At 49.6% G+C, this 24,281-nt stretch overlaps 3 protein-coding genes across 3 annotated transcripts; 1 reads left to right on the top strand and 2 right to left on the bottom strand.

Annotated features, from left to right (window-relative positions):
• Nucleotides 1–2,300: 2,300 nt before the first annotated feature.
• LOC112895282 (probable membrane-associated kinase regulator 2) lies at nt 2,301–4,013 on the top strand. Its single transcript, XM_025963231.1, has 2 exons — nt 2,301–3,207; nt 3,346–4,013. Exons 1-2 carry the CDS (start codon nt 2,301–2,303, stop codon nt 3,402–3,404), a joined length of 966 nt encoding a protein of 321 aa, XP_025819016.1. The 3' UTR covers nt 3,405–4,013.
• Nucleotides 4,014–7,201: 3,188 nt separating this feature from the next.
• Nucleotides 7,202–11,629, bottom strand: LOC112893443 (neutral ceramidase). Its single transcript, XM_025960773.1, has 9 exons — nt 11,283–11,629; nt 10,809–11,017; nt 10,148–10,516; nt 9,799–10,054; nt 9,427–9,697; nt 9,223–9,348; nt 8,617–8,680; nt 8,324–8,490; nt 7,202–7,750 (listed from the first exon to the last, which is right to left on the bottom strand). The coding sequence occupies exons 1-9, from the start codon at nt 11,627–11,629 to the stop codon at nt 7,202–7,204; spliced, it is 2,358 nt and encodes a 785-aa protein (XP_025816558.1).
• A 6,530-nt stretch (nt 11,630–18,159) lies between these two features.
• LOC112894042 (neutral ceramidase-like) lies at nt 18,160–22,595 on the bottom strand. The gene is made up of 10 exons (XM_025961615.1): nt 22,190–22,595; nt 21,679–22,081; nt 21,365–21,573; nt 20,740–21,078; nt 20,390–20,645; nt 20,025–20,295; nt 19,818–19,943; nt 19,339–19,402; nt 19,047–19,210; nt 18,160–18,708 (listed from the first exon to the last, which is right to left on the bottom strand). The coding sequence occupies exons 2-10, from the start codon at nt 22,035–22,037 to the stop codon at nt 18,160–18,162; spliced, it is 2,337 nt and encodes a 778-aa protein (XP_025817400.1). The 5' UTR covers nt 22,038–22,081; nt 22,190–22,595.
• Nucleotides 22,596–24,281: the final 1,686 nt, after the last annotated feature.

The raw sequence follows: 24,281 nt of genomic DNA, 5'->3' as shown, positions 1-24,281 counted from the left end.
CGTGGAGCTCCTGCCTTGATCAGTTGGTCTGATCCGGCCTTGCGTTTTTGGCCCCCGCCCGGTTGGATGAACGCTACGCTCGTGTCTTTTCCATTCCACGCACGGTCGGTCCCCGGCCCCAGGCCAGGGTGTTCGCCAGTGCTGGCGTGAACTGAGCAATGTGATGGCTCTCTATTCCATGGATGGTGGAGCTGTGGTGCCATTTGCATCTGGATCGTGAGTGATCGGAGTGGACGATAAGTAAGCGTTAGCCACGACCTTTTCAAAAACCAGCTCCAGCCGGAGCCCTGCCAAATAGAATGTGCACCGTCGGCTCCAGCTCCAGAGCCTCAGAAAAAACACTCTCTGAAGCACTATGGGGAAGCGGAGCTAGAAAACGTGGCTCCGTCTGGCTCTGCCTCACCCTTTACCAACCTTGCCCCCGGGTACCCGCGGCACAGCAGCGAGCGGAGGGCGGTGGCCGGGGCGCGGCGGAGGTGGCGGACGGCGCGGGCCGGAGCGCGAGGCCGGGGCGGGGCGGAGGCGGCCGGCGGCGTTGGCCGCAGTGCGTGGCCGGGGCGGCGTTGGCCGAAGCGCGAGGCCGGGGCCGGGTGGAGGCGGTCGGCGGCACGGGCCGGAGCACGCGGCCGAGGTGGGGCGGAGGGCCGGAGCGCTGGGACAGGGCGGGGCAGTGGTCATGGCAGCTCTCTCTCTCGGCCAAAATCTAGCAGCGGCGGCGGCATGAATCCCCTCCGGCGGCCGGCGGCTCCAGCGCGCACAGAGGCCACTCCGAGCGGCGATATCGACGGATACACTCAAGAGTAGGCTAATGCAGCCGTTGGGGGCGTGGCCGCCAGGCGTGGCGCGGTGGCGTGGCAGGGCGCGGCGGGGCAGGGCGGGCTGCCGGGCTAGGCGCGCCGGCATGGCTGGGCGCAGTGGCCGGCCTAGGCGCGGCCGACTGGCAAGGTAAGGCATGTCAACTAGCCAAGAGTATATTGGATATTTGATATATTCAATCCATTCAAAAAATATGGTGAAATCGTTTTGCCAACGTTTTTCAAAACGACTTCAGCTCCACCAGAAAAGCCGCCCCCCTGACAAGTCGAAGCTGGAGCCCTGCCAAACGGGTTCTCAAATATGTCACGGAGTTGTTAGCTTGACAGATACCCGGTGGGAATTTTCAAGAATTTTTTTCACACTTTGCGTAGCTCAATGGTAAGAAAGTTGTTGGCTATCACTGCCTGCTATAGTCACAGTTCCACCGGGAAAAGCGAGGGAGAGAATTTAGAGTTGTCAAAGCGGTAAGCAGTAGACGTCTCCGGGACACGGATCCTGTGCTGCAACTTAAGCGGTCGCCAACTGAGAGGAGAATTACTGTTTCATCACTGTGCGACACTCTAGCAGTTTTATTCACCGGATACTGTTTACCACTGTTTGCTACCCATAGACTTGATCTGGCCGTCCATCTGAGAAATTAACGGTTCAAGTTGTGTGCAGTCCTTAACGTGCAGTTGCTTCAGGATCTCGATCGGGTTGGTACGTAGGAGACGAAGGGACTGTTTGAATGGAAGAGGCTAATTTTTAGTAGGAGAACTAAATATAAGCTAACTATAAAATTAATTTTTTAAATAGTGACTAATTTACTATATGAATCTATTAATACTAATTAATTTATTATTAGCATATGTGTTAGTGTAGCATAACATTGCTAAAATATGGACTAATTAGATTTACTGGATTCGTATCGTGAATTTGTCTCCACTCATGCAATTGGTTTTATAATTAGTCTATATTTAATATTTTTAATTGATGTACAAATATTCGATGTGACGGGAATAAAAATCAGTCCGGCATCCAAACCGGCTAGAAGTAAAAATCCGGAGGCTTTCTTTAAAAAAATCCGGAGACGGTGACATGCCTTCTGAGTTCTGACCGACGCCAACATAGCACTCTGTGGAAGGGCGACGACTTAACTCCCACGGCACCCAAAATGCCTCGTGCCATGGTGCCGTCGGCCGTGGCATCAATCTTGCCCTTGCCAGGCACGGCCCGGTGCGCCGAGCCGGAACGCGCAACGAACATAGATGAGGTAGCCCAGGTGGCGAAATCCAAATCCCCGTGCCGAGGCCCCCACAAACAGCGCCAAAAACGGAGGAAAAACCCGGAGCCTTTGCCGCTCCCGTTTAAAAGCCACCGCCCACCACCACCACCACCTCCAAGCTCCCAGCTCCCACACCCCCCCACTCCACCGCAGCCAAAGCGGGCTCGCTCGCACGACCGCGTCCCACGCACGCACGCACGCACGGGCGCGCGGCTCGCTCATGCAGATCCTCCGGCTGCTCGCGGCGCGGCGCTTCCGCCGCCGGCGCCGCGCGGTGTCCACGATCACCGCCACCGCGACGGCGCCGGTCACCCCGCGCGGAGGCGGCTGCGGCGGGTACGGGTACGGCTGCGCGTACGGCGAGGACGAGGGCCCGTTCTTCGACCTGGACCTGTCCTGCTGCTCCGCGCCCGCCTCCACCGCGGGCAGCCAGGCGGCCGAGTCGGGGTCCGAGTCCGACGACTACCCCTCGTCATGCCCCGCCGCCGCCGCCGCCGCCAACGCCCGCGGCGACCTCGACTTCGTCATCTCGCTGCAGCGGAGCCGCTCCGCGTCGCCGTCCTACGAGGAGCGCCTCTTCTTCCGCAGCACCGCGGCGGCTGCGCCGGCGACCCCACTTCCCCCGCCGCTCATGTTCTGCGCGTCCGAGCCGAGCGACGCCGCCTCGCGCGCCCGGAGCAGCAACGCGGGCCGGCGCGGGGGCAGCAGCAGCATGCTGCAGCTGCGCACGCTCAGCTTCGGGTCCGCCAAGGCCGCCCTCTACGGCGGCCGCGCCAGCTTCTCCCGGAGCGCCAGCAGCAGCGCGCGCTCCGCCTACAGGCTCTTCGCCGCGTACGGCGGCGGCTCGCCCGACGTGCAGGACCTGCGGCGGGACGAGGCCAGGGCCCGGCCGCCCTCGGGCGACGTCTTCCGGCGGTACATCAGCAAGATCTCGAGCCGGCTGCGGCGCGTCGCGCCCGCCGCCGCCGCGGACCTCCGCCTCCAGAAGAGCCGCTCGGCGTCCGCGGCGCAGGTGTCGGCGGCCGCCGCCACCCAGTCCCCGCCGGCCCGCCGCGACGACTCGCTAGCCGAGAAGCAGGACGGCATCGCGAGCGCCATCGCGCACTGCAAGGAGTCGCTCCACCGAGGTCCGTATCCATCGTATACGAGCGCCGACGCCGTGGCCATGACGCCACCGACCAGCCGCGCGCCTCGTGCCCTCCATTGTTAATTTCTCAAAGCACACCACTGTTTTTCTAAACGCGCCTGTCCCTTGCGTTCCGCAGCGTCCATCTCCGAGCTCGACACGTCGCTGCTGCGGTCGCGGAGCGACCCGGGGCCTTGACGTCGCTGACCCTGCAGATTAGGGATGGAAACCGGAAGAAAATAGAAAAATAGAAACAGAAAGGCGGATATTCAAGATATTCGAATTCGTTTTTATACAAATCCGGTTCCATCCAAACTGAAGATAGTGAAGAGCAAGCGCCAAGCCGGCTCGCCGTTTCGCTCGCTCGGCTCCGGCGACGGCGGCCGAAGGTTCGAGCGGAATTTCGCGGCGGACGCGAGGAAAAGACGGCGAACCTGCCGCCGCGAGTACGAATTGCTAAAAGGCTCTCGTGAAGAACATGCAGGGGTCGGTTTCGCGAGCGGGCGCGAGAGATCTTTAGTCTTGTTTATGCGTGCGAGCGGGGCTCTTTTGGTGGGTTTTAGTTCAGGCGTGGGGAAAGAGCTACTTTTAGGCTCCTTTAGCCACCTCCCCCATGTACAAGCGTGGATCTGTGTCCCTCTCCACCTCCTTCGCTTTGTTAGGTTTTCTCTCTCCTTTTCCTTTTTGGTTCACTTTGTAGTTTGTACAAGAGAGTTGCAACACGAACACGACCTGTAATTAGGTACCCAACCTTATGCACCATCTGGCTCGACGCCAATGTCTGAATCTCTTCTCTTTTCTCTTTGAGGTGTGCATCTCATCTTGCAACGTTCGATGGCTCAAATCCGCCGCGTTTGCTTGTCAGAACCGTGCATGATTCAGACCTAGTTCAAGTGTTCAACCGTTGTAAACACAAGAGAACGGTCACTGGGGCTGCAAACCACTGTGCAGCGTGTAAGACGTGCCCGTACAAACCTGTAGTCGCATCACATCCCCATCCCATCCCGTCCGCCTGCCAGGAGGAGCACGTACGCCGGCCGTGGCCTGTGCAAGTGCAACGCAGCGGCCAGCGGGCCGTGTGCCTGCCGCGGGAGACGGGACGGGATCACGGGGAAAAGGCCGTGAAATGCCCGGGGTCCCCGGCCACCCCGTCACGGCGCCATGATGGAGCGGAGCCGAGGGCGAGCGAGACGGGAGGAGGGAGACCAGACGAGAGTAATGAGCGCTTGCTTGTACGTTCGATTAGCCGATAACGATGTGGTGCGGTGAAGACAAAGATCCGCGCATGATCCTGACGGGGTCTCGTCGCCTCTCCTCTCCTCCCGGCCTCGCATGGGGAGCCGCGCTGCGCCCATCTGTTTCGGCCTTCCCTTCTTTGCGAGTCGTCCTCGTCCCGTCTCTTTGCCGGTTTGCCCTCCCCACGTGGCCGTCGCGGCGTCACCTGCGTGCGGGGCGACGCAGCCTCGCAGAGGCGCGGGGGGAAAGGTCGCGAGAGAGAATGGCCCAAAGCGACACCGGCTTTGGCGACGGAAAAGAGCCCGGGAACGCCATTGTTTAGTCTGACCTTTGGCTGGCTTTCTTCAGGTCTCTCGAGTCTTTAAGCCTTGTTCCGGTTTAAGGACGTGAGATGGGAGGGAAAGGCAGCCATGGGCGGAGCTTAAACAAAAGCTCCCTCGCAAAAGCTGAGAATGCCATACGACCTGCGCCGTGCATCGCCGTCAGCATCGGCGGCGAATCCGAGGCGGGAGCTTTTGCCCCGCGCGCAGCGTGCATCCGAGCTGAGCCGGCGTGGGGGGCCACCGAGCGAGCGGCCATCAACCATCATGCCCGTGGCAAAACTTTCAATTCCATCTCATCTTGCGTCCAAGGGGGGAAAAAAGTAAAAAAAAACAAAAGTTCCTGTGCTTGCATTGTCGTACTGATGACAAAACTGTGAGCCTCTGCGGGAGCTTGCGGGTGCAATGATGGAGCACGGTGCGTAGGATTTCTCGGATCTTGACTGCTGCCGCTGCCTCTGCCTGTGCCTGGAGGGGAGGGAAGCTGGGAGGCCTCCTGCTCCGTTTCGGTGGGTCTCGATCGCTGTAGCACAGCAGCAGGAACAGTGGAACTGGAGGGTGGTGGTGGTACTGCTAGTGCTAGGGCAATCGATCAGTCTTTCGATCGAGGAACGGCACTCATGGTGACCGAGGAAAGGAGGGTCGGCTATGATGGGGAAGAAACTCTGACGGGACTGTTCGACGAGGATCACAAAAAATGTTCAGGTTTCACTTTCACTAGAAAGCGCCCCCGCCCCCCCCCCCCCCCCCCCCCCCCCACACACACACACACACAAAAGGCCATCGCTAAATCCTCGCACAATCTGTGGGTTTGTGTTTAGTTTCTAACCGAGCTACGCGTTCTAGTTCTAGGTGTTCCTTTAAGACTTTTAACAATGTTTGTTCAAGATTCGCAATCTATCCAGTCTCTGAAAGCAGGGATATTTTTTTTTCTTCTGAACCAAGGCGCGAAGACCGACCAAACCGGCCCGTGTCTGCGGGGGAATAAGCAATGCCGCCAACGATCTCGTCGCCCCCTGTCCCGTTCGTGAACGTGCACGCTTCCTGCAGCCCAGCTACAACGCACGACCGGGCGTCTCGGCACATTGTCGACAGAGAGCCGGGAGACACGACGGCTGCGGTGCTCCGACGGGGGGCATCAGCTACCGGTTTTGCTGCCGAACGGCAGGCAGGCTCGGCGGTTCCTTCCTCTTTGCTTTGAGGCGTCAGAGGTGCAGCGAACACAGGCCGCATCGGGGCCGGGGGCGTTCGTTCTCGTTGGTCACGTCGTTCTAGGCTCCAAAACGTGCATCTGAAATTCTGAATCACGGACAGGGCACGGGACCGAGACGATAGGGGACAGGGGAGGATCTGAAGTCCTCACCGTGACACCTGCACCGTATGGCTTGCGACGGCAGCAACCGTGCTCTCTGCTCTCCACTTGTAACAACGCTGGAACAGCCGGCAGCGCCTCGCGTTCGGCCTAGAAAGATGGGCATTCTTTTTTGCGCTTTTGCTTTCCCAAAGTGGCGAGCGATTTGTAATAAAAAAAAAGTGGCGAGCGATTTGGCGATGCAGCACTCCGCTCCTAACCTCCCTCCTCGGGAGAGGGACAAACTGCACATTTCTTCCTTTCCGGAGTGAGGTAGACACTGTACCATTTGTGCCTGGGGGTAGTCAACGGTTGGTCCCAATCATTAGTTGCTAAGTGAGCTCACTGACGAGTGATAGCTGATGCTCTGCGTCTGCGGCGATGCACTAAACTGTAGGGTAAGAGATCCGTGCATCTCGTGTGCTTGTCTCGAGTAATGAAGTTGCTGGGAATAGTTGTGCTACGCAGACTCCAACAAGCAAAGGTCTACTCCCAATCTGACACCTAAACAATCGTGTGTGGATCACTCCAAACGGCAAACGGTGATCCTTTTTTATTTTCTAGACGGACTGACGGAGTAAACTCCGACCGGTGATAGTGCAAGTTCTAAATTGTGAAAAGGAAACACAATGGGAAGTTGGCACATTGGAGCACATGGTCCTGAAACTTTGCTGCGACGCCGCTAGCGCTCGAGTCATTTGGGCCGGCACCACTACCTGTCACTCTGTCAGCCGGAGCTCTGGGCGCGCACGAACTCGCAACAACACTGCTGAGCTATTCTGGCCATTCCACAAACGGAGCAATCATCCTATAACTAGATTTCCCCAAACTGTTTTGCTTCACGAGATCTCATAAACTTCACATATACATATCGAGTTTGTAGTTATGTACAAGCTACACATTCCCATGGGACAGATGCATACAAGATACAAGCGGTTAGGCATGATCTGACAATGTTATTGCCACCAAACATAGGTAAAAAGACCACGGACCAACATGCTAGATGCTGTGACCGGCATTTCAGGATGAAAATTTCACTGGTGTAAACTCAGATGGCTGTACCATCCGAGGCAACGGTGTACCACAACCTAACGCACAGCGAATGCGCGAGAGGTCCCTGTAAAATGTTTGATGGACCCAAACAACGGCTTGGAGGCACCAAAATGCCTGAGTCTGTAAACACCCGAGGGGGCATCTTCAGGAATTGTCCATTCCAGCGTGGCAAAACTCCTTGAACTAAACTTTGCAGGTCTTGACCACTTGAAACGCAGCGACCAGTCATCGTCGTCATAGGCAGGAACCCAATTGTTGCTACCATCTAGCTTCTCAACAAGCGCGAATGTACCGTCAGTGAGAAGGTCATTCCTTGGGCAAGCTGAATAGAATGTAGCATTCGCTGTACTGCCCTTCCTGAAGGTTGAGCTTGCAGGAACATCAGAGCTGATATCTCCAAACTTCACACCAGGGGGTGTTGAATCAAACATGACGCCTGGGAGCAGTCCAATTTGCTTGTCCAACATATCTGGAGGTTGGAAATTTGTTGGGATCTCTTTGTTTGCAACCATGGCTGTAGCAAGTTTCTGAAACTCCTGGATGTAGGCACTCAAGGTGTGAGGGCCATACAACGTCGATGCTCCCTGCGAAAAAGCATTAATTTGCCAGTAAGATCAATAAATGATGGGCTGTAGAACTTATCTATCACAAGGGAACCCTATAAACATGCAAAACCACCCAAAAAACACATGAACCACAAGCACGAAATAAAGGGGCTGATGCGGTTGAAGGAATTTTGATGATGCAACAAAAGGACATCTACCAATTAGGGTGCATATTTCAACAGACCTAGAATGAAGACCTATCGTTGTTTGATTTCTAGATTAAGCAGGGGTGAGAAAATAAGTTTGACAACAGAAAGGAATGAATTCAATATCAGGTTATTCATGCAAGATGAACAGATTAGAATGACAGACTAACAGGCACCAGTGTCAATACAGCCGTATCAAAGAAAAGCATGTTCCTCTACTAAGGCAGTTAAAAATGCCATTACAAATAACTAAGTATATAACAAATAAACTGTGGAAGGGCCAACAAACATCAAGCTAACTATCATTGTTTCATTTTATACTATCCAACAAACATCAAGCTAACTATCATTGTTTCATTTTATACTATGTTCTCAATCTAAACAAGTGGCCTGGGAATATAGATACCTCATATCTTTGGATCTGATATTCTTCAAAAGTTGTGACATATTGAGAATAGGTGTTTGTTAGCCCAGCAAGAACAACATGAATATCATTAAATTCACCACTGCTGTCACTTGTTAGTACTTCTTTGACAGCATCTCTTAGCCGCCTGCCAGCCATCGTTGTGAATTCTGAACAAACACAAACAAAGTGCATAACATGGGCATGAGGATGTCACAATAAATATCAATAGATCAACACATCACATGAACTGTTGCTTGCAAAAAAAAATTTGAACTTTGGAATTGGGAATGTACCTCCAGGGACACACAAGATAACCATCTGTCCGATTCTTATGATCTGAATTGGAAGTATCGCAGGCTGCATAGTAACACAGAATTCAGTGCAGAACCAACAAGCGATCGGTAAGTCAGACTTAAGTTACTTGGTTCTTAATTCAAATACCATGGAGATTAATCATGACATGTGATCTATTGTTATCAGGTGATAGACAATTGAATCTCAACAACACGGATGGTCTATGGCTTATAGGTGATAGGCAGCTTTATCAACACTAACGGAAACATCATGTTTGCCATTAATGCGATAGCATTGGCTATAATTTAAGCACTGAAACTAAGCTTAAGATCAGTTGAAAATAATGGGACTCGCACAAAGTTAACAATATCATAACGAAAAATGTTACTTTCTCTGTATTTAAATATATGACATTTAGGACAGGCTAATAACTAATTAGCTTTAATAAACATCATATATTTAAAAACGGATGGAGTATACAAACCTATGTGGTTTTGTTATCAACTATCATAAGAAAAATAAGGCATTTGCATTTTCGAAGAAACTAGAGGTACTTTCCAAAGCATGTTTATGATTGTTGAGAAAAAGGAGGATGGAAGACGTACTGCCCAGTCATATGGTTCCTTCATTTCGCCGGTGTCTAGCAATATTGGTTTTGGAGCTTGGCATTCAACTTGCTCCTTCCCTGGCGTCTTAAGTAAGTTTCTTACTAACCTCCAGAAAGGGTTTCCCTGATAAGAGATGGTATCAACCAGTCAATAGCAGGTTAGGAAAAATTGTGAAGCGAGTATCTGATGGATATTATCAACCTTGACATCTCCTTGTTTAAAGTCAAAAGCTCCAGGGCCATCTGTGGTTCCAGCAGCAAAGGCAAACCCCATGGCTGCAGGACATGTTTTCACCACCTGCTCTCCTCCTGTACTTGAAGGAACATTAACTTCAAGTTGCGAGAAATCTAGGTAAGTATGCCTATACTCAACTCTGCCTTGTATTTCTTCAGAAGCTGAATTAAAAAGATCTACAGCCTTGAGAAATTGTCTATCGCCAATGATACGGGTACTTTCAAATTCATCAGGATATCTGCAGTACGAAAGATTAAAGGATTCGATTATTATAACTTCTTCCGAATGTGGGAAAATGCGAAGACTTCAATTATAATGATTGGTAAGCATGGTGCATACCCTGGGCCTCGTCCATAGCATAGTTCATTCTTCCCATTACATGTACTATGATTGAAGTCACAAGGAAGACCAGTGTCTATACAAAATGTTCCCAGGACGTTTGGACTAACATCTCCACAGTTTGACTGGCAGAATGCAGAAACAAATTTAGGTTTGTTTTGTTGACTGCTTCTAATGCGCCTGGTGATACTTGAACCTGATAATCGCCTGCCACCTGAGGCCTCGTAGGATGATGCCAACTGTACTAAGTCATCAGCTGAACAAATGCAACATACGGAATAGTTTAGTAACAACCAAAGATCTTCTATCCCAATACAAAATATAAGTAGTCAATAAGCATCATACATACTTATCTCATTTGGTTCAGGAATTATTGAAGAAACTCTTCTCGGAAGTCCAGACATCTTGTGCAAAGATTCTAAACCATCATTAGTTACATGAGCCCCCCGCTTTGGCATACCATTTAGTTCTGCCCAATCTTCCATAAAACGTGCAGCTGCTCCTTTGTTATCACCACTTATCAATGAATTTGTACGACTCATTGATGTTCCATGTGTTGCAAACCAATTGAAACTCCCAACTGGACCCACTTCATCATCTACAAACTTGATAAGGGTCATTTCTTTGTCAACATTATACTGATACTTGCTTCTCTCCTCAGCAGGGTTATTTAGATATGCACTTGGGCTGCGATTCACACCAGCATCAAGGAGGTCACCTGGAAATCATATGTTCACAAAATATTTGTTGTAACTAAGTCTCAGAGAATATCACATAATGAGTAGAAATCTAATAAGACCTAAGGACATATGATCATTACAGGCATTCCAAATGGTCAGAAATTATTCAATCAACCAACCAGGGCTTAAGTAATAACACTAGAGGCCTACTTAAAACCAAATTATATCTATATTTCGAGTGAGATGGAACAGATGGTAACAAGACCAAAGTAGTCCCAATAGTGTCTGGGAAAACCTAATAAGTCACAGGAAACGGATATAATTTAATACCTTTATTCACATAGATTTTCCCAGGGCGGAGGTTGTTGTGAGCTTCAACAATACACTGCTCAATGCCATTGACAATTACATCAAATGATTGGCGAACAAACCCAAGAGATGTGACAATATAAACAACATATTGCAGATAACCGCCAGGCCCAGCATGTGTATGAATTCCACTGATAGCCACATTGTTCTCATTGTAAAGATCTCCATACCTGCCAAAATAAGGTTTGTATAGTCAGATCCACCATCATGAGGGTGCATGGAAAAACCTCACTGTTATAAAATGTTATTAAATATATACTCATTGATTTAATCAAGATTATGTTAGTGTGAGTGTCTGGACTCTTCTGTGTTAGTAGACTGCAAAATGGCTAAGGATTTTGACATGTGTCAGGTGGCACCTCAGTTTGACAAACTTACACAATCAGGCACTAGTTTTTTTAGTCAAAAACTACTCTGTCGGGTCATCATTCTTACCTTGCTTTAAGCCTTTCAAGCACCTTTATAGTAACAAGCTGTGATGCCATGCAAGCATCAAGATTCACAAATACAACACGCTTCCCATTAGGCTCAGCAACAATGAATGCACGAGCCTTTAGCCTGAAATGAATTCCTGATGCGATCTGCTCAGCATTTGCATAGCCCATCATGTTAACATCTGCAGCAGGCCCAGTTATGTCGTAGCTTCCCATACCAACCAAATACGGTGAGTCTGAAAGTGCTGGGCTGCAACTCTGAAGAACGAGTACTAGAAAAAAGCATAGCCATATCATGCGCGAACCAGAACCACAAACGTGGTACCGCAAGCAAGATGGCTCCATCATGAACCAGGGATGGGATCTTTTTAATCAGCTCATGCAAGTCGAATATCTCAACAAATTGACGAATCAACTACACGCTGCAAAAGAGGAGGTTGGGTGTGTGTTAGAAATTTCAGAGCATAGTGGCATGCAAAAGAGGATATGTGTTATCCAAGCAAGTAAGGAAATGAGAGCATGGAATTTGTCTGGAACACCGTAATTGGATTTCTAGTTTTCTACACATGAACGACTAAGGGTGTGTTCGTTTCGCATTAGAGGGGTCTAAAACATACATCTATAAAGTATAAAGATTTTAGAGGTATATTAGAGGGGTGTTGTTACGGCCTCTAAAACGACTCACCACGGCACGGCGCGCGGGGGGAGGAGCAGGGGCGGCGGCGCGGCTCGCGGGGGGAAGAGCAGCGGCGGCGGCGCGCGGGGGGAGAAGCAGGGGCGGCGGCGCGCGGTGGGAGGAGCACGCGTCGGGGGGGGGGAGCAGGGGCGGCGGCGGGGGAGGGGCGGCGGGGGAGGGGCCGCGGGCGCAGGCGGGAGAGGAGCTCGCGGCGGCGGGGGAGGGGCGGCGGCGGGGGAGGAGCTCGCGGCGGGGCGGCGGGGGAGGCGCCGCGGCGGGGGCGGCGGGGGAGGGGCCGCGGGCGCAGGCGGGGGAGGAGCTCGCAGGCGGCGGGGGAGGATTAGCGTCCCCTCAAATCGGGGGGGCGAGTAGGGCGAGGGCGCGGCCGGAAATTAAGAGGGGGGAAAAGCGAACTCACCCCGCGAGCAGTTCCCCGGAGGATTCAGCTGCGGCGGCGGCTGCAGTGACTGGCCTCCTCCGCCACCATTTGTACCCGGCGCGGCGACGCACCCCGCTGGGAATTCCGAGAGCGGAGCGCCTCGTAGGACTGGGATGTGGGACGGCGTCGACTTTGTGCTGCTCCTGCTCGGTCGAGCCCCCTCCCTGCTAGTGGCAAGTATTTTAAGGTGAGCCGGGTTCGAATCTGAGTATCTGACGAAGTGTTGGGGACTTTGGGCAAGCGGATGTGGACTGACCGCGACGGAGACAGCCGGGGTGAGGCGTGGAAGACACTCCGCTGGCTGGGCTGGGCTTGGAAGGAGGCCGGGAGGGGCGGGCGCTTGTGCGTGTGCGCGCGGGAGGTCGGCGAGGCTTTAAGGAAAGTGCGGGCTTCCGGAGGCCGCGGTGGCGCGCGCGCGGTGGCGGGTTTTGGGTGGGAACAGAACAGGGTGGTCGGGGGGTGTCGGGGACGGTAGTCCCGTGGTTGCGCCACGCGCTGCCGGATCAATCAGATCACTGGCCTGCGACTGCGAGTTCGTTCTCAGCAAGGTGACCGGAGTCCGCTGGTGCTGACGATAGCTGTGGATCTGGAAGCTCGGGGGGCGCTCCCGAACGCCCGAGTCCAGGGGCAGTACGCGCACGGCGCCGAACAAACACCATCGCAACACGGACAGTGAACGTTGCCGCGTGATCTCTCTTGGACCATTTCTGTGTAACTTGTATGGAGGTATCGCCGAATTTTAGATATGGTTTTGACAGATTCTGAAAATCTCTCTGATTCACCGCAGCGGCGCACCACCCTTGCCAGTACCTGCTCCAACTTCATCCTGCCTCCGGTCACTGACAAAAGATCTGGACCTTGTCGCAGACAGTAACTCTGTGTACTGAATTAATAGTGCTAATAACTACGTCATCGATGAGTCATGCTTATCCTGCCGTTGGATTATATTGTGTCTGCTTCTCCTGAACTGGCGTTCGCCTCGCAGCTGGCAGGTTACCTCGTAGAGGCTTTCAGTCCGGACAAGCTCGAGTGGGTTGGGCGGCGTGTGCAGCGAAGTGCTCCGATTTGGACGGCTCGTTGGACTAACTCTCATCATGACGGTGCTTCCTTCAGTTCCCTTTTGGGGGCATCAGATCGTGATCTGCTTATAATTATCCCCACCATGGCGTTATTTGCCCGTTGGCCCCCGTCTACGCTACGCAGACGTGATTTGCGTGAGCACAGCAGCTTCGAACTATCAGGCGTGCGGCGTGCCTCGCAAAAAGAAAAAAGAAATTGCTAGCGTCCGGACGTCCGATGGCAATATTTTCTATCATTGCAGATTTCGGCAGTCCGTCGCAACATCTAAACATAGCATTCGCAACATATAAAATTAACATTTGCAACATTAAAAATCAGCGTTTACGACATCAAAAAGCATGTTGAAAAATTGTTATTAGCCATCCGTCGATGATGAGAAAAACACCCGTCGCAACATCTATTCCATATTTCATATTTCATGAAACATTCAAAATCCACGTAAAACATCTCAATTAAAATGCAACATCCGGATCCGGATTAAACACTTGCAACATGAAGTTTGTGAAGCATATGCAACATCGCAATACCCAGATCTACTTTGCAATATCCATTTGCAACGTTCTTTTCAAACATCTTAAACACCTACGACATAAGCTTGCAACGTGCACCGAAATCTGCCTGCTGCCCACCATGGACAGCGCCCGAAGCTCTTTCGTCGGCCGGCGCAGAGAAGCCGCGGGGAGCGGCGGCCCGCAATCGGCCGCGCCGCCGGCGAGCTTCGCGGCTTCGCCCCTAGGAGCGGGGAGCTCTGCCCCTAGCCGCCGCGCGAGCTCCGCTGCCTCGCACCCGGATGCGCCCCTGGCCGTGGAGGTAGCAGCAGCCCGCGCCGCCGGTCACGCCGTGGGGCCCCTGGGGTAGCGAGGGACTCGACGACGCTGGAGCCATGGCTGCCGGTATGAGCGTAGGGAGATGTCCGAGGAAATGCGTGGGAGTCTGGCCGGAAGAAAATAAGATTCCGGTGGTAGAAGAAATGTTTGGGAGAATAAATAAACACTTGGACGACGTTGTGGCACGCAAGCGTCCATCTGCGTCCGATGGGAGAGCGCGTGTCTGGACGCCCCAGTAGGAGCATTACCCAAAAAAACGAAAAAAAAAAGAACTACCAGGCGTGCACAGCTCGGTGTCTCCAAGAGTTTTGTGTCGCGGATAAGAATTGTGAACACGAGGAGGTCTCCGTGTCTTCGACGATTTTCTCTCGCCGCCTGCCCCTTCTCGTCGTTCTCGCGACGCGCCATGCGTGTGCCTGCCAAGTTTCAGATATTAGAGGGAGGCGAGTCACCGGGGGCGCGTGTTCCTCCACGGGCATGCTCCGATCCGATCCATGCCGCGCACGAGGGCACACATGCGGCGCCCGTACATCTAGATCTTCCTAGCGCGCATGCCGTTGCTGGTTCCCAATGATGAAGAGCAGATCGCACCGGTCCGACAGCGGCCACCATCCGTGATCACGCTGCTCCACACACGGCGTCGGGATCGGGCAGTGCGGTCCTCTCGCGTGGATCTCATCGGTTGCCGGTGATGCACTCCGTCCGGCCGCCATCCGTGGCTCCTTTCCAAAGGAACGAAGGGAACGAACACAGATGGATGTGCTCGGAGCCTTACAGGGCGTGGCCCAACAACGCGACGGCAAGCCGTGGAAACCGGGTTCGTTTGCATCTCCCCGTGTGGAAACTCCGTGAAGCGCGGTTGAGCTTTTGCTGGCGCCACCACCAAATATGTTTTGATGCATCAAGGCAGTCCTCACACCTTGTCTTTTTCACACTACACCACAACGTCTTGCCTGCTCGTCTTTTGTTGGTGCTTCTTAATCATTTCAGATGGTCATGGTTTCTGATACATTTGTCCACCTTCTGGAACCTGATGATCTGGCGATCACACTGGCAAACGGATGCCGCCCCCTCACGCCAAGACTCACCGGCAAGCTACATGGCCACAAAATGGCTCAACCATACTCCCTTGGTTTCCAGAAAAAATACAAATCTAATTTTATTATAAGTCAAACTTTCTTAAGTTTGACCAAAATTATAGAGAATACGATCAATATTTGTAACATCTAATAAGTATACTATGAAAATATACATCATAATAAATCTAACAAGCTTATTTGGTGTCGTAAATGTTAATACTCTTCTCGATAGATTTTATCAAATTTATAATAGTTTGACTTGGGATAAAATTATATTATTTTCGGAACGGCAGGACCGTGGCCAAGGGGCAAGCTGGTACATGACTTGATACAGTTCTTTTGGTGGTTGTGTCGTTATTTTCAAGTAGGAGTATTTGAGAGCGGATTTTGTGCCCACGTGGGGCATCTGCCCACCCATATCCTCATCCGTCCGATGAATGCTAGCGGTGAGGATTGACCTCCAGAAACTAACGACGTGAACGCTCACAGACTAACGGCAGCAGAGCAGCCGCTCGCTAGGGTCTACGCCGGCCAGCTTCCCCCTCTCCTCGTTCTCTTGAGTCACGAGCACATCTGACTCTCACTCTCAGGCCCTCAACAACGTACGGAAGAAAACAAGCATCGCAGCTCATTGTTTCCTCCGCGTCAGAACAAAAAAAATCTAATCTCTCTTGCCTCTCGTCGGTTCCTCCTAAACAGTAAGCACAAACAAATCCCCCTGCTCGATCTCCGACTCCCCAAGCAAATCGAGCTCTCCCCTGCAAGTTCTTGCTTTGCTAGCAAACCTCTTCCTCGGATCCAGATACATCGGGATGCGAAACAGCGCAAGCAGGCCCACACGGAGAATAGCAACGCGGCGCCATGGGATGTCACCACCGACGGATTGCGCCAGGATATGGTGTTCCACGAACGACGGCACGAGGAGGGAGAGCAGCTGAGCCGCCGGCACAAATGGGCGTCGACAGTGCCGACGTGGGGTGAGCAGCTGAACAAATGGCCGCCGACGGCAGTACGGCACCGACGTGGGTGAGCAGCTGCACAAATGGCCGCCGGCCGCCGACAGGGGCGAGCAACTACACGCGGAGGTGGAGGTGACGCCTGGAGCTGCTCCTCATCCCTCTGCATCTCTAGTCTCTGGTGATTTCTTGCCTGTCATCATGCTTCGTTTTCGTTAGCAGTTGGGGACGAGCATGGCCTCATAGACATCATAGAAAAAAAAGTGCGGCCTCTTGTGTCAATCTGATTCTGAGCTATAAATCGTTAGACCAAATTCTGAGCTCCAACACTCCAACTCTCAATTATGTTTCTTGTCCGGTTGTTTCTTGTCAGATTGTTTGTGACTTGGTGGTGACTCTTTTTTTTCTGGTTCTTTGTTGATTCTTAGTCAGTCCGATTCTTGCTAGAAATAAATATGCGTAGAAACCATTCCCTACACATATTGCTACAAAATCAATCTAGTTACAATTTCTTGCTCACCTTGCTCTGTATCTAATAACATGGCTGTCTAAACTAGAATTGGGATTTGATTGCTTAGGTGTAGGGTTGGGATTTTTAGTATTATGTTTAGATAGAAGCTATTTTCTAGAAAAAATGTTAGAAATTAATTTGGACTGAAACTATTTTCTAGGTATAATACTAGAAATGTGGTCACAAGTTATCTACGGTATTAATTTTTTTGGATTTAAACATTTGACACAAAAAGGTACTTCATGGGATGTACTCTGACACAAAAGCATCTTTAGTGCAACGGAGACTAACGGGCGTAACGGCTCTGTGTGTGGGTAGGCAGGTGCCCATGCGGGCACGGAGTATTTTCCGTATTTTCAAACAAACTTACAGGTTGTCAAGATTGGAACAAGGTCTTTGTTTCTAATACTATGTAGAGTTTTATACACCATTCACCTAAAAACTTACTATTTGAGGGATAGTGGGCTCCCCTAAGGCGATCTCGCTGCAGGCGGCAGATCTCTTAGAGCATATCTATTTTTTAAAATTTTCCTCTCTAAATTATCATTTGGAGAGTCTTCTGCATAAAAATTATTTTCTATATATTTTCACTCTCCAACAGTTTTTTAATATCTTGTGTACACTCTACAAAGTCATTTCATTATCTATTTTTAGCTAGCGAGAAATGTGGAATGAAGGATGGATTCATTTGGATAACCGCTTAGAGAAGCTGTTGGAGGGTATTTTTCTTATCAAAATCTCTATTCCTAATAACGAGAAAATATATAGAAAATCTCTTGAAGTTGCTTTTAATAGATGCTTCTTAATAGATGTTTAGTAAAATCTCCGGTCAAAACTTAACATGGTTGTTAAAATTCTTATAGAAACATGGTCTATAAAACATGATTTTAAATATTAATATTTATATCACTCGAAAAAATATTATTTCCTGTTATAATATATTTGTGGTATGTAGCGAAAGTATAATGTGATGGAACTATCTCCAGTACAAATATACTTCCGAAATGTGATGAAATATACTTTGGCCAACTCACAATGTTACTTATTTGTGACACGAGGGAGTAAGACTTATTAGGCAGTAAGGCACCTTCCTTTAAGTTCTTCCTGATGCTTAATCTTCGAATTTATTGCATCGGCAGTTGTTAATGGGATTTGCCTCTTAGTGAATTTTGTATAAGAATATTACTTGTATTCCCAACAAACATTGGTTTAAAATGATCTGGTAACGCTATTAGCATCGAATACATGTAAAAACCAAAGGGAAAACATATACATATATTGACCGGTGTAAATTTCATAGTTTTTACCATTTAACGCACTGCGAATGCACTAGAGGTCCCTGTAAAATATTTGATCGACCCAATCAACGGCTTGGATGCACCAAAATGCCTCAGTCTGTAAACACCCGATGGGGCATCTTCAGGAATTGTCCATTCCAGCGTGGCAAAACTCCTCGAACTAAACTTTGCAGGTCTTGACCACTTGAAACGCAGTGACCAGTCATCGTCGTCATAGGCAGGAACCCAATTGTTGCTACCATCTAGCTTCTCAACAAGCGCGAATGTACCGTCGGTGAGAAGGTCATTCCTTGGGCAGGCTGAATAGAATGTAGCGTTCACAGTACTGCCCTTCCTGAAAGTTGAGTTTGCAGGAACATCCGAACTGACATCTCCAAACGTGACGCCAGGGGGTGTCTTGTCGACTATAACACCTGGGAGTAGCTCAATTTGCCTGTTCAGCAGATCAGGAGGCTGCAAATTTGTTGGAACCTGTTTGTTTGAGACCATTGCTGTAGCAAGTCTCTGAAACTCTTGAATGTAGGCACTTAAGGTGTGGGGGCCGTACAACGTTGATGCTCCCTGTCAAAAAACCACATTTTCCCCCAATAAGATGTTCTTCATTTCCAGAAATAGAAATAGGTTTGTTATTGTTTGACTTCTACATTTAGCAGGAATGGGAAAAGGCGTTACAATAAATGAAAGGAATATAATTTTCAGGCTACAGATGCAAGACATACAAATGGAATAGGACAATGCAGATTCAGACATATCAATAAAAACTCTTGTTCCTAGTAATATAGTCAAAATGCCCACAGAAGCTAGAAATAAACTGTGGGCTAACAAATCAAGCTAATGTCAGACATTTATTCAATATTACGTGGTTCTAAAGAAATAAAATGGTCTGGGAATTTACACACCTCATATCTTTGCATCTGATATTCTTCGTAAGTTGTAATATATTGGGAATATGTGTTTGTTAGCCCCGCAAGGACAACATGAATATTGTCATCAAATTGACCACTATTTGTAAGTACATTTTTGACCGCATCACGTAGCCGCCTCCCAGCCATTGTTGTGAACTCTGAACCAAAAATAACCATTAAAACTGCATATTATGAGTTTTTTGTGCCATAATAGAAGTCAATAGATCAAAACATCACATTCACTGTTTGCTTTGGCATATAGGAGCAAAGAATCAGGAGTATATACCTCCAGGGACACACAAGATAACCAGCTGGCCTATTCTTATGATCTGAATTGGAAGAATCGCAGGCTGCATGATAATACAAAATTCATTAGAGGACCAATAAAGAATAAACAATCAGTTTTGCAAATTCAGTCAGAAAGTCACTTGGTTCACAAGGGAACAACTATTTTGACTCATGCCACTAGCACGAAAAAAACAATGTGTTAACCATAAATATGTTGATAGTGGCTCCGGTTAAGCTCCGAAACCAAGCTTCACAAAGTCAGGGCAGTAAAAGGTTACTCCCTCTGTTCCAATTGTACGTCGTTTTGATATTTTCAATACATAGATTTTGCTATGCATATAGACATACGCTACGTCGGGATACATAGCAAAAACTGTGTATCTAGATTTAGCAAAACGACCTACGATTTGGCACGGAGGAAGTAGTATTTTACAAGCTTGTTCGTATATGCTTGTAACAAACAATATGAAGACTTACTGCCCAATCATATGGAACCTTCATTTCACCCGTGTCTAGAAGTATTGGTTTCGGAGCCTGGCATTTCACTTGCTCTGGACCTGGTGGCCTAATTACATCCCGTACTAACCTCCAGAAAGCGTTTCCCTGATAAGAGATTGTGTAAACAAGTCAATGTCATGTCAACGAAAATTGTGAAGCTAGTACTATTTGATTGATAGAACCAACCTTGGCGTCTCCTTGTTTAAAATCAAAAGCTCCAGGACCATCTGTGGTTCCAGCAGCAAAGGCAAACCCCATGGCCGCTGGGCATGTTTTCATTACCTGCTGACCTCCTGTACTTGAAGGAACATTAACTTCGAGTTGGGAGAAATCTAGGTAAGTATGCCTGTAGTCAACTTTGCCCTGTATTTCTTCAGACGCTGAATTGAAAAGATTAACAGCCTTGAGAAATTGCCTATTGCCAATGATACGGGTACTTTCAAATTCATCAGGATATCTGCAGGATAGAAAAAAAATGTATCGGGTTGATTTACAGTAAATACTTTAAAATGTGCAAAAAATATGAAAAGACTTGTAGGGACGGCGAATACCCTGGTCCTCGTCCATAGCATAGCTCATTCTTCCCATTACATGTACTGTGATTGAAGTCGCAAGGAAGGCCAGTGTCTACACAAAATGCTCCCAAGACATTCGGACTCACATCTCCACAATTTGACTGGCAGAATGCAGAAATAAATTTAGGCTTGTTTTGTTGAGTGCTTCTAATGCGCCTCGTGATATTTGAACCTGATATTTGCCTTCCACCGGAGGCCTTGAACGACGATGCCAATCGTATTAAGTCATCAGCTGAATAAAATCAGTAAAAAAATAATTAGTTTAGCAAGAGCCTAGGATATTTCATTTCAAGAATCACGAGGCGGTCAAGAAGCATGGAACCTACTTATCTCGTTGGGTTCGGAAATTAGTGCAGAGACTCTTCTCGGATTTCCAGAGCTTACATGAGCAGCCTGATTTGGGATGACATTTTCTTCTGCCCAATCTTCCATGAAACGTGCAGCTGCACCTTTGTTATCGCCACTGATCAAAGAATTTGTACGACTCATTGATGTTCCATGGGTTGCAAACCAATTGAAACTCCCAATTGGACCAAGTCCATCGTCTACAAACTTGATAAGGGTCATTTCCTTATCAACATTGTACTGATATTTGCTTCTTTCCTCAGCTGGGTTGTTTAGGTATGCGCTGGGGCTGCGGTTCACACCAGCATCAAGGAGGTCACCTGAAAGTCATGTGCCTGACATTGCTCACAAAATATTTGCAGTAACCAAAAACCAGTATGTGCCTGACTAGTATATCTAATAAAACTTTAGGGCAGCTTTCCAAGAATGGTTAAAAATGAAGAAACATAATTAATTCAACTAGAGTTAAATTATGACATTTCGAGGCCTAATTGATTTAAATTTAGTTACCAGCGGTTAAAAAATCACAAACAATACAAAATCAGTCCCGCTGGTGTTTTAAAAATGCCTAACTAATCCAGGAAAACAGAGATATTTTTCTTTTACCTTTGTTCACGAATATTTTCCCAGGGCGGAGATTATTGTGAGCTTCAACAATGGTTTGCTCAATGCCGTTGACGATTACGTCAAACGATTGGCGAACAAACCCAAGAGATGTGACAATATAAACCACATACTGCAGATAACCTCCAGGCCCGGCATGAGTGTGGATTCCGCTGATAGCCACGTTGTTCTCGTTATAAAGATCACCATACCTGCAACATCGGAAATTTGCATAACCTGCTCCAGACACCATGAGGATGAAGAGAATCAAGCAAGGGGACGAGGGGTGATCAGAGATTCAGAGGAGTCACTCTTACCTTGCTTTAAGCCTCTCAAGCACCTTTACAGTCACAAGCTGCGACGCCATGCAGGCATCAAGGTTGACAAAGACGGCACGCTTGCCATCAGGCTCGGCGACGATAAACGCGCGTGCCTTGAGCCTGAAGTGAATCCCAGACGCGATCTGCTCGGCGCTCGCGTAACCCATCATGTTGACGTCTGCTGCAGGGCCCGTTATGTCGTAGCTGCCCATGCCGACCAGATACGGCGTGGCTGCAAGGGCCGGGCTGCAGCAACTCGGAAGAACAAGCAGCAGCAGGAAGAGACATCGCCGCAGTATCATGGGAGAAGCAGAGCCGTGGAGCTGGCAGCGGGAGGAAGATGGTGGCTCCATCATCAGGAAATTAAAACCACAGGGAACTACAAGTACTAGCTAATGCACTGCAGAAGAGAAGGCGCTTCAGAGTTCAGAAAAAAAAAACAATGGCTCACAGAGGAGGAAGTGTATTGTCGAACCAGGCAAATGGAAGAAAATGAAACGGAACTCACCAGACATAACCGCTCAAGCTGCTGATCGAACTCCCTAGTCTATCTCTGAATCGCGTTCAGAGATTTAAGGTGTGTTGGGCATCAAGGAATCCGCAATGCCCGTCGATGAAAGGGCCTGAGCTGAATTCGTGAGATCTGGGACGGAGTGTTTGAGGCTAGCAGAGTGGATGCGGGCTCGCTCGCGGCGGATTGTAATGGAGACAAGGTAAGAAGAAGAAGAAGTGGAAGGAGAGAAGAAGCGGACAAAAATGCCAGGCGGAGACAGGCGGGTGGGGCGTCCAGGGCACGCCGTGGGGGACAGAGAAGCTTCTGCTGCGATGGCTGGTACGAAATTCGGGTTTAATAAAATAGAATTCTCAGCGTGAACCATCTTGGCCGCTGTTTTTTTAAATTTTTTTAGTGTACTACGGAGTAGGCTCTATTAAGGGCTGGAGATCCGATCGAAATCTTCTCACCCTAACTTCTACTACAAGAAAAAAGATGACAGCATACTGTATGAGGAGAAAATTGCAATTTAGAGCTCCAAACATCGCGCTTCGAAGTTTTGGCATTCCTATCATTGATATTGTAAAAATAGAACTTCAAGCAGCAGCAACTTGATTGTACTGCCATTTAGTGTATTTTCTCACTTTTTTATTTTCTTTTCATGTATTTCGCAAGGTGAAATGACTTTTTTACTCTTTTTTTTGCATACGTCTTCTCGTTTGGACGCTCAACACATGGTCTTCTCACCGATTACTCGTCTCGCTTGTGACCTAGCGCTATCCCACCGCCGCCCCGCCCTGACCACACCCGCCCTTGCTGCTCCCAGGCTGCTTGAGTTCGGCGGCGGCTTGGCTGCGCTCAGCCTGGATGCGCCTGCCATGGCCGAAGGCGGCGGTGGCCTGCGCCTAGGGCGGCCAGCAGGCAGCCAGCGTACCTAGGCGGCGGCGGCGGCGGCCTGGCTGTGCCCAAGGCGGCCAGCAGCCAGCAAGCCTGCATGCCTCCAAGCAAAGGTCGCGACGTCGAAAAACGTGATGTGTGGGGAAAAAATAAGGAAGGGCAAAAGGATCTTTTCACATACGAAATATATGAAAAAGAAAAAAAGAAAATACACCAAGTGGCAGTAGAATCAAATGTTGATATTTGGAGTTCTATTTTTACTATATCAATATATTATGTTAGTAATGATAAAACTGCGAAACATAATATTTGGAGTCCTAAAATTATAATTTACTCCTGTACAAGCAACTAGCCTTTTATCAGCTAGTCACGCTCCGTTAGCCACGGTATACGAGATTGTAGCGTATGATTTTCCGCGAAACGGTGCTGGTACGCCAACTATCCCTCTCACTCCATCGCTCCGTTACGTTCTCACGGCACGCACTCGTGCGCGCCTGCCGTGCATCGTGAGAAAGCGAGCAGCAGCTCATCGAGTGGCTCGGGGAAGGGAATGCCGGCGGCGATGTTTCCTCGGGCTGCCTGCTCGATTCCACGCGTTGCCGAAGGCCAGGCCAGACAGACACATGTGATGGAACAGATGGATGCAAGGCTGGCCGAGACCCAGATTCTAGCTCTCCATTTATTCATGCAAAGCATTGGATTGAAATCATGAAAGGCAATTCGCCGTTACTCGCAGGATAGGTAACAGTGTTCTTCGTTGTAACATGCTATGGCTGGTTAGAGGAGTCCGCGCAGCGCAAGGACGTATACGATACAAAAAGCCCCGGATACAAGCCGTGGAGGCGGACAGAGGTTAACGTTAACTTCCCTGGCTGGGTCCACGCCGCGCACTCCCGGAACCTGAAGGCTCTGAACCACTGTTGCCTGCCGCCGTTGCCGCATGTGTTCGTTTCAGACTTGCCACATGAAGCTGAACACGGGGGCGGGGGCGTTGACGCTGATCCGGACAGCATTCACACCTCGGTGCGAACTGGGAACTGGGGATTGGAGTCTGTCAGTGTGTGGACTGGAGCTAGCAGGAAGGGACGGCAGTTTTCGCACCCACCCTCTCACCATGACTTTTTTTTTTCTGTTTTGTTTTTTTTTAAGAAAGCACAAATGGCCCGATGAAGACTTCGGAAGACAAGAAGCGCAGTAAAGCAAGGCCCAA

The sequence above is a fragment of the Panicum hallii genome, chromosome 5 (assembly GCF_002211085.1).
Source record: "Panicum hallii strain FIL2 chromosome 5, PHallii_v3.1, whole genome shotgun sequence".
Lineage (NCBI taxonomy): Eukaryota > Viridiplantae > Streptophyta > Magnoliopsida > Poales > Poaceae > Panicum > Panicum hallii.
Note: the sequence above shows the minus strand (reverse complement) of the source record. Positions and strands in the feature narration are given on the sequence as shown.

Excerpts from the sequence above, each read along its gene's own strand:
- LOC112895282 (XM_025963231.1), top strand. The coding sequence starts at position 2,301 with ATGCAGATCCTCCGGCTGCTCGCGGCGCGGCGCTTCCGCCGCCGGCGC. Across the intron at positions 3,208-3,345 it reads CAAGGAGTCGCTCCACCGAG|CGTCCATCTCCGAGCTCGAC; the intron begins GTCCGTATCCAT and ends TGCGTTCCGCAG.
- LOC112893443 (XM_025960773.1), bottom strand. The coding sequence starts at position 11,629 with ATGATGGAGCCATCTTGCTTGCGGTACCACGTTTGTGGTTCTGGTTCG. Across the intron at positions 11,018-11,282 it reads CTTGAAAGGCTTAAAGCAAG|GTATGGAGATCTTTACAATG; the intron begins GTAAGAATGATG and ends TTATTTTGGCAG. Across the intron at positions 8,491-8,616 it reads TATCTTGTGTGTCCCTGGAG|AATTCACAACGATGGCTGGC; the intron begins GTACATTCCCAA and ends GTGTTTGTTCAG.
- LOC112894042 (XM_025961615.1), bottom strand. The coding sequence starts at position 22,037 with ATGATGGAGCCACCATCTTCCTCCCGCTGCCAGCTCCACGGCTCTGCT. Across the intron at positions 20,646-20,739 it reads TTCCGAACCCAACGAGATAA|CTGATGACTTAATACGATTG; the intron begins GTAGGTTCCATG and ends GATTTTATTCAG. Across the intron at positions 20,296-20,389 it reads TGCTATGGACGAGGACCAGG|ATATCCTGATGAATTTGAAA; the intron begins GTATTCGCCGTC and ends TCTATCCTGCAG.